Raw genomic sequence first — 9,004 nt, 5'->3', positions numbered from 1 at the left:
CTCGTTGAGCAATTAGATTTGGAGCACGGGGGAGAACCGCTGGTGCATATTTGATTGAGAAGCAAGCACGGTAAAGTGCAGATGGTGAGATGGAGCTTCAGAGGCAGTAAATGTTCGCACAGAGGTCACTTTGCGCAGCAAAATAATTGTTAGCACCAGCTAGGTCTACATGTAATTGTGGACACAACCACAAAAATGTCTAGCATGGCACCGAATATTATTGTCTCGAAGTCATATTTGATGACGTTGCAGTTTAAGGGTCCGAAATAACTACACTGAAATAGTCAAATGTTCTTAAAGCAACATGAACAGCACCCCAGCACGAAAACGCCACCGCACGCGACTTCGCGACTCACTCGATAATGAAGACGAGGATCATGCTTTGGACGCAATGCTTGTAGAATTAGGTATTCCATGCACCACATCCCGCAGTGCAACTTCTAAACAAAGCCGCTATGAGGTTATTGAGCTCACAACGCCATCACCGCCACCAAGACAAGTAAAAGTGCAGAATGATGGTCGTTCTATTGTCGTGGACTTGACTACGTCGCCGGAATTGCCAAGTCCCAGTCTTCAAAGCTACAAAACAACTCAAAATGTCGTTATGGGCGTTGACGAACAAGAAAGTGAAGTTTCTTTCTCCTACTCTCCGTCTGCTTCTCCACCACCTCATGTGTATTCTATCCACACAGAATCTACATCTACTGCAGTAATTTTGTCAGAAGATGAACCGGAAATCTTATCTCCTGAGATAACAAAGAAACCAGACAATACCACGAGAATAGAGGCAAAACAGAAGAGAAGGTTATCTGGGCGATTGAGAGACTTGCACTCTGAGGTAGATAGAGGTAATGAAAACGCAAACTCAATGACTAAGAAGACAATTGCAGCTGGTAATCTGGACAAAAATGTCGCTCATAAAGCAATTTACTCAACTTCTCGTTCCGAAATTACGGGTGAAAGGACTTTAGAAACATCAGTTGGAGTGATTGCAATCGTTCAAATGGAAAAAGTGCTAGATCTGTCAGAAGTGGGTCAAAAGATTCGTGATGCGCTAAAAAATCACATGTACAATGGAAAAAGTGTGGCGTTTACTGTGTCTAGTTCGCTGAATTGTATTATACCAGGTGTCATTCGGTGGGAGCGAAAAGATGAAAATGGTTCACATTATTCTTGTGCTATTTATTACAAAGCAGACACGTTTTTGAGCTTGATTCTTAAGAGCTACAACGAATTGATTGTTGCTATAAAATATCTTCAAACTTTAGTGCCGACGACAAAAAATCCATGGCAAGAGGAAGAAAAGATAAAGTACTTTGTTATTATTGAAGGCATGGATCGAGCTTTGATTGCGTTGAACAGGCAGTTAAAGAAGAATCAAAAAGAAACATCTCAGAGTGCGACGTCACGATTGATTTCGTTTGCGGATTTGCACGAGGTTGCATTTCAGTTATTTATGGATATGAACGTTCACACAAAATTTACGTGTGATCTTGAAGCTTCGGCAGATTATGTGGCATTGCTGACACGGGAATTGATCGTTGCTTCATCACATTCGACAGCTCTCGAAGACGATTTAGAGTCAGCTCCTCGATACCACTCATTTCGCGTTTTGCATAACGGGCAGACAGCAAGCGCAAGTGCCAATGCGTGGCTCAGAATGCTTCAAGTGATTCCTGGTGTAAGTGAGGATAAGGCGCAGTATCTCTTGAATCATTTTCCTACTTTCCACAGCCTCATGCAGATGTATCGTGATCCAAACCTTTCACGTGCTCAAAAAGAGGATCTTGTCGCTGACAAATTGCACAGCACTCGCATTCAAAGAGCACTTTCGAAGCGAATCTTTACAGTATTTTGTGAAGCGAATCCTGACACAATGATTTAGCGTGCTCGAATCTCAAAAACAGGTTCTTAGCGAAAACAGGAGATTCCTGCTATACCAACTAGCGTCGGCACCAATATTCTGCATGTGCCAGTCAGTGGGTTATTGAGCACGCGCATCAGTAGCCAAAGAGGCTTTTTGAGGTACATTCTTCGATGACAATATTGCTATCCAATCACGTCAGCTCGGCCAAAGTCGATAATAGCTAGCAATCATGGAACTTGTCTACCGGTTTTTGCCATTATTTCTATCCAAGGTTTGCAATATTTTGCACATGGGGTTCAAAGTACCGACTTCAAGTGGTCTTGACTTTGTATTTGTCATTACTAGTCTGTCAATGAAGCATTTGGTGACACAAAGACTGGTAAAATGCTCTACTGTTGTGAGACTTGTCCAGCTGCACAATGCTCAATATGGTCAGGTCCGAACGAAATGAAAAAATCTGCCTTTAAATTACCAGTCAAGTGCATCCTCTCAACGAATCAGTTTGGAAGCGCCCTTGTAAGCCGTACACTGTGTTCTTCGACTCCGGGCAATCCAAGCGTTTGGTGCCGTAACCATCGAGCAAATGATTATCCACCATAGGAATTTAGAAGTGCTTGATCGCAATACTTACAGGGTGCTGATAGGCTCGACAGTAAATATATGCTTGCAGGGTACCGAAAGGATTTACGCGACCTCTTATTGATAAAAACGTCGAAACCTGCGAGATCGCAAATTGAGATGATGTTAAAAGTAGTTTAAGCGCCTTGTTAACTGGCTACGTTTTTCACGATTGGTGTGGATGTTGTCGCTCTTATAACCTGAATCATCCGTAGTGCTTTGCGTTGATATTCAATACAAGACGATTGCGCATATCGCAAACCCTTGGTGATGGTTCTACTAGAAGATGACTGGGGGACATCAACACTATTGCAGGAGCGAAATTTATATGATGTTGCTTGAAATTATTGATGGTGGAAATCAAGCTAGTCAGTCAAGTTACTTTAGCTACACTTTTTCTGAATCATTAACGAAACGGGCATTGAGAGCATAATGGTAAAAGAGCCAACAATCAACCACGGAGCTGGCAAAAGCATTCGTTGCAATCAAAGCGTAAAAAAAATATATGTACATGGCTGTGAGTCGCTCCACTTTGGTAACTTTCTAATGCCAAATTGTCAAAGATTGTCTCAGTCTGCGTGAACTTGGAGTTGATATCACCTTGAAGATGAAATGGCGAAGCGCAGTTAATGTCGAATAATGAGATAACATACACCTCGTCATCTTTGGTATCATCGTCGATTACAAACTGTCTCGAATCGTATGGCATATCTTGTGATCAAGCTTAACATTAGTTAAGCAAAGCCTGCGCCGATAGCCCGGTGATGGACTACTATTTCATCATAGTATACCGAAGAGATTTGAATAATTTTTCTGTGAAATCCATCGCACATAGTGTCTGTACGCCACTCATTGTGCGCGTCAGCCGTAACATGTTTGTTCTGGTCTTTAAGACTGGTACAGATACTGATAAATTTGAATTTGAATCGCAAGCTTTGTATTTTCGAGCATTGTACTAAGCTTGAAGGCGATCACGAGTCATCATGGCAGTATTGACCAATACAGCTTGGACAATCTTTAATTTCTGACCAGTGCACTCGTAGCTTGCGCAACACATTCCTTCTGGTTATTGAAAATTGACGCTATCCTCACCAATAAATGAAAAAGGTGAGAGTGGAAATAAGGCGAGTTTCTTGCACGCTTTCGTGGTCTTGTCTCGAGTCATGTTTGGCGCTGCTTAAAACAATGATCTCAACATTTGTCATTGCAACAAAAATATTGAAAATATTGACGTTTTGACTGCTGAGTAGATGTCATCAATATTACGCAAAAACCGTGCGCCAGTTTGGCTTGATGACGCTTTCGGTCTTTCGCTAAAGAAGTCGCTTCGCCTCTTACCTTATCATCAACCGAGATAACTGCTACCTTTATGCTGCATCAGCAACATAAAGCCTTGATAGCTTCAAGATATAGTCGTCCTCTGACAAATTGCTAGTGTGTAGATTGGAGATATAAACATTCAACACTTGGAATTGCTCCAACACCAGTCAGCTCACCTTCAGGCCTTTGTTACGCTGACTATTTCATTTTCTTTTTAGGTCAAAAATACCAGATAGCGAACGCTGTGAATGTTACTGTACAATCGATGTGGTGGAACATTTATGCATCGCGTCAAGAAGTGAAAGATATTTATTTAATCATAGAAAGAAGATTAAAGATCAAGGTACCGTCGCATATTGCATACCAAACTAAGGCGTCCAGTCGGAAGTCTAACTTGTGATCAGCTCAGCGCTTCTTTCCTGATCGTGGGGCTGTCGTTCATATATTTCAACAAAGCGGATGCGATCGGCTTCATTTTCGGAATTTTTTTTAACTTCTGGAATAACTGAACAATCTCCTTCGTCGATTTAAATTTTCTCAGAAACAAAAACAAGTCTTCGTTGCTATAGTATTTAAATACTTCCCTGTAAATCTTGACATACGAGAGCCATCGAGCAAAAAGTTGATCTTCAAGATTAATTTGAATATGAGGTCCCGAGGCAATGAAGACGTGTCGGGGACTTGTTCCTTTTTTCAGCCATGACATTAGTTCGGTGGTGTGAATGTCCATTTGTTTTTTAAAAGATTCCATGCCCTTAACATCGCTCAAAGATTTGAACATTTCCTCCATTTCATTTGCCATCTTTTTGTTCTTTATCAGGAGATATATGTCGTCGTAGCTGCAAAGCATATGAGGAGTCACACTAAATTGCTCAAAGTGAAACAAGCCGCCGTTCCAAAACTGATTGACGGCCTGAAACCATCCAAACAGCCGATTTTTGTCGAAGCCGGACCCAGGTTCGAAAGCTAGGTGTTTAAAAAGATCTTGAGGAGAAAATGGGCGATCCATTCTTTCTGCAGAAAACAAGTTTCGATGTACGGGATTGATATACATGTTGGCCAGCATTGTATTTGCAAAAGGTTTCGTGCTGGGATATTGTCGCAGCGACGTAAACAAATGAAATGCTTCCTCTGGTGTTCTACCTTCCATCACCAAATTGAGCAATTTTGTGTCGCTGAATGGTTCCTGTACGTCTTCAAGACGCCTGTACGAGTAAACGTAACGAAGCCACTGCTTAAACTCCCAGGTGTTGCCAACCTTATCATGAAGACGTAATGCCAAGAATATTTTCTCTGGACTTTCCCGATAGCCCAACCAGAGTTTGTACACGGTCTCACTAACTGTGGGTACCACTGCCATCTCCAGCAAAATCTTTTCTGATAAAGCAGTCGTACCGAATACATCTCGAATCTTAACTGCTATTTCCACTAAATCGGACTCTTTACTCATCGACCACAGCAATTTCGCAATCTCGTCGTCATTTATTGTTTTGCCTTGACCTCGGAGCTGCTCCATGTGCTTGAGCCACTCAAGAAAGTCTTCATCTTTTGACAGACTTCCTTCACGTCTAAAACCGCGAAAAAGCATGAGGGATGCGGTAGGATCTGATTGCAAGGAAGTCCATTTGTTCCCAAGCAATCGAATCAAGTCATCCTTGCCGAAAGGAGTCACAGAATCCAATCTACTGTATCTCTCTATGTATTCAAGCCACTCCCCGAATTCTCGAGTGGCACCAAGCTTGTTTTCCAGATCCAACCAATGGTATATCGTTTCGGGGCTTATTCGAGCGTCGAGCCATACATTGTATACCCGTTCGCTGTTTGAAGAATGCAAAACTAAGTCTACTAGCAGCTTCTCTGCTAAACCGTCCATACCTGGGACTTTTTTAAGCCAAACAGACAGTGGAATGAATCGAAAGGCATGCCCATTTGCCCTCAGCAACTCGATAATTTCTTCATCAGTAACTTTGTTGCTCTTACGTCGGAGTTGCGCCAAGCGATAGAACCAGTCACGAAAACCCGGGTCGCTCTCCAGGATGCCTTTATTTTTGACAACAGGTAAGAGTTCAAATGCTTTTTTTGGATTCGATCGCCACCATGCCCACTTGTAAGCGAGCTTGTTCTTCAAGTCAGCCCACCAATTTTTCTTATACCCAAGTACCTTGAGAAACTTTGACCACACATCTTTGATTTTTGCAACCGATTCCTGAGCATTTACCCACAAACCTCGTTCTTCCAGCTTCTTACTATCAAAATCGATCGCATTGACCTGATGCCAAGTACTAAAATTCCATACAGTTGGGAAGACAGTGGTCTCGTTTGTAGTCTTAGAGAGAAACTTGTCTTTAATCGTATCCGGACCATCAAATGAACTCACACTGAAGTCAAAAGCGCCCGCCTTCACCACAAAGAAAGCAGTCATGATGAAGATGAACCGCATGACTGGCTTGTAAACTTTTCGCGATGTGACTGTCTTTCCGGTCTCCCACATGTGTCATCTAGTCTGTAAGAAATACAGCTGATACCAGCGATATAAAATGATCATGTTAGAAAAGCTTGAGGGTGTTATCATACTTTATTCTACTATAACCTACTATGTAGTGTATCCTACACTTTTTCATGGCTTGAAGCAGCAATTACTATCCCCGAGGGTTGCGGGTTCTAAAATACCAGCTGGCATGTAAATTAAATGTAAATTATGAGGAGTCCAAATTTGAAGTAACTTGGGAGATAGTCATGATACAAATATAACTTTGAGTGTAACACCTGGTCAAAATAAACCATAAACCAAAGATCTTTCTGATAAATCGGAACCACGCATGTCGCCAAGGAAAGTATTAATAAACTATTAACAACAAACATTTATTACAGCTGTATAAGTTACAATTGGATGTCTTACAATGTGGTACAATCGTACGAAATTTAGATAACACTTGGTAATTGTACTGAATATCGGTATTTATGGTGAATAAAAAATCGAAAGGGGGTATGTGGGCACATCATGGAAGAAAACAAAATTTATCATTAGAGATAGGACTCATCTACTTAAATGAATATTTGAGATAACAAAGCGAATTAGCAGTGAGGGTTACCTTCTGGTAGGAGAAACACACGTATGCATTCCCTGAGCGTATGTGAACGCGAACTCTGAGATTCAAAGCTTACTCTTCGCAAAGTGCTTAATACTCCGTAACACTTGGTAGCACTTGTAGGCAATCTCACAGACGAGCTGTTAAAAGGCTGAACGCTTGTCGATGATAGAACGTACATTGTTAGAATACCTGTCGCCAGGATACGAGTCGTGCTTTGCAAAAAAAATGTCTTTGTCTCAAAGAAATCGGGGAATTTATTAAAGGGCCAAAAGCTGTAATCGCTCACCAGCGCATTCTCATAGCTGGGTCCAGAAGCGCTTCAGCCGAGCGCCGATGCAATAACAAATGGTTCCCACCGTAAGAACGCGAATGTTAAGGTCCAAATCTTTGTGGGTCGCGACTGGAAAGGTAATCCTTCAAAATGAGGGGAAATGAGATAGGCCTTTCTCCACACGGATCCGCGTCGCGTCAAGCTATGTGGTTAAGCGCAAAAATGAAAACTTTAGTGCAACACTTCGGTAAGCGAGTTGCTCCCAATGTGGGAGATTGGTGCGTCAGGCATCGCGGGTGCGCATCCTTTTCGAAAGGTTCAGCGTATACGCAAGGCCTCTCCTGGCCACGACCTTAGAAAGATTAATAAACGTGGACGAAGCGTTATCTTAAAGACAGCAGAGACTGCACGTGTGAAAGGTTTTTAGCATTTAGAAAATCAGGTCTTCGTTCTGAAAATTCTTCATATTTCCGCTGCTTCTTTCATCTGCATATTCTTTCTGTATGTCTTAGCTTTCAGCCATCGCATCGCGAACGTGTCGTCAGACACTCAGTCTGGTAGACAAAAGCTATCGACTTCTTTACGAACAGTGAGAGGAATGACATCAGCTAACCGCTCGGCTTTTCCTCCTCCACCAAGACCTAAGCCATGGGGTGGCGGGGTCAGCGGAGGACGAGGATTCACAAGCGTGTTCACGTAGAGCGGTGTGTAGCCGATAGATGAGCGCACTGCATCGTTCAAAGCGAACTCGACAAGTGGCAGCATGGCGCTCTAGCACTTCGGCGTCTGAGCGCAGATGCTGCAAAGAACGTCTCTAACGACGCGGTTCATGCGCTCAGATTGACCATCGGTATGCGAATGGTCAGCTGATATTATCATAGTCAACTTGGTGCCCAGTACCCTAAAGATTGTAGACCAAAACTTCCCAGTCTCTGTCAGAGACAATTGACTCCGAGAGTCCATGTTGTCAAAGAAACACGATTCACAAACAGCGTCGCTGTACCAATACCGTCGATGGTATCCGAGTCTGCTGCAAAATTAGCTATCTTGCTTAGGCGATTTACAAAGACCATTACACCCGTGTTGCCCGCCGAGTCCTTCGGCAGGCCAAACACACAGTCCAAATTTATAGACCGCCAGCACCCGGGGGTACCTGTAAGTTGGCCAGTGGCGCCGCTGCATTCGAAGAGAGACAGATTTTCTGATATGTACTCGTCTATTTTTACAGCTTGGGTCACCGGTAGTGGCAACTCATGGAGCTGTACGACCTCTCACGACCGAGATGACTATTAAGTGGGGTGTCGTGGGCCTCATGTAGGGTACAATATTTCAAATCCTCATCGTGCGGGTAATTGTATGTGTAGCACTGCTACAGGCTCTCGGGAAAAGGAGTTTAGACGCTCGGACAAGAAATTGTCGGCGCGATTGCGCGCACGGTAGCAACTTTATTCGTTGAATAACGAATTGCTGTATTATAGCACCGATTCGAAGGATACACCGCGGATTGTGGGTCAAATTCGTCACTGACGACGTCACCGTCGTGACATGAGCAAGCTCATAATCCGGTCTGCGTGACAATGCATCAGCGAAGGCATTTTGCTTTCCCGGCTGATGATCCACCTCACAGTTATATTCTGTGAGAAGTGGGAGCTACCTGGCCATCCTTTCTGAGAGGTGACTGAGTCGCAGTGCGTAGTGCCGCATGGTATGTGTAAATCACAAACAGCGTCGAGCCAAGCCGGTGCACCCTGATCTTGACAAGTGTATTCTTCATCACGAGTAGTTATTTGTCGTGGACTGGGTAATTACTCTTCGTAGCCTTAAGTTGGCAAGAAT

General features: G+C 43.2%; 3 protein-coding genes across 3 annotated transcripts; 2 read left to right on the top strand and 1 right to left on the bottom strand.

Moving 5' to 3' along the window:
• Window positions 1-304: 304 nt before the first annotated feature.
• Window positions 305-1,885, top strand: PHALS_12088 (uncharacterized protein; the record flags this gene model as incomplete). Its single annotated transcript, XM_024727563.1, has 1 exon — window positions 305-1,885. One exon carries the CDS (start codon window positions 305-307, stop codon window positions 1,883-1,885), a length of 1,581 nt encoding a protein of 526 aa, XP_024578128.1.
• A 211-nt stretch (window positions 1,886-2,096) lies between these two features.
• Window positions 2,097-2,467, top strand: PHALS_12087 (uncharacterized protein; the record flags this gene model as incomplete). Its single annotated transcript, XM_024727562.1, has 2 exons — window positions 2,097-2,138; window positions 2,213-2,467. 2 exons carry the CDS (start codon window positions 2,097-2,099, stop codon window positions 2,465-2,467), a joined length of 297 nt encoding a protein of 98 aa, XP_024578127.1.
• Window positions 2,468-4,205: 1,738 nt separating this feature from the next.
• On the bottom strand, window positions 4,206-6,227 carry PHALS_12086 (uncharacterized protein; the record flags this gene model as incomplete). The annotated part of the gene is made up of 1 exon (XM_024727561.1): window positions 4,206-6,227. The coding sequence occupies one exon, from the start codon at window positions 6,225-6,227 to the stop codon at window positions 4,206-4,208; it is 2,022 nt and encodes a 673-aa protein (XP_024578126.1).
• Between the last annotated feature and the right edge of the window lie 2,777 nt (window positions 6,228-9,004).

This window comes from Plasmopara halstedii (assembly GCF_900000015.1).
Source record: "Plasmopara halstedii genome assembly, contig: Scaffold_614, whole genome shotgun sequence".
NCBI classification, from domain to species: domain Eukaryota; phylum Oomycota; class Peronosporomycetes; order Peronosporales; family Peronosporaceae; genus Plasmopara; species Plasmopara halstedii.
This window is presented reverse-complemented; position numbering and strand designations above follow the sequence as displayed.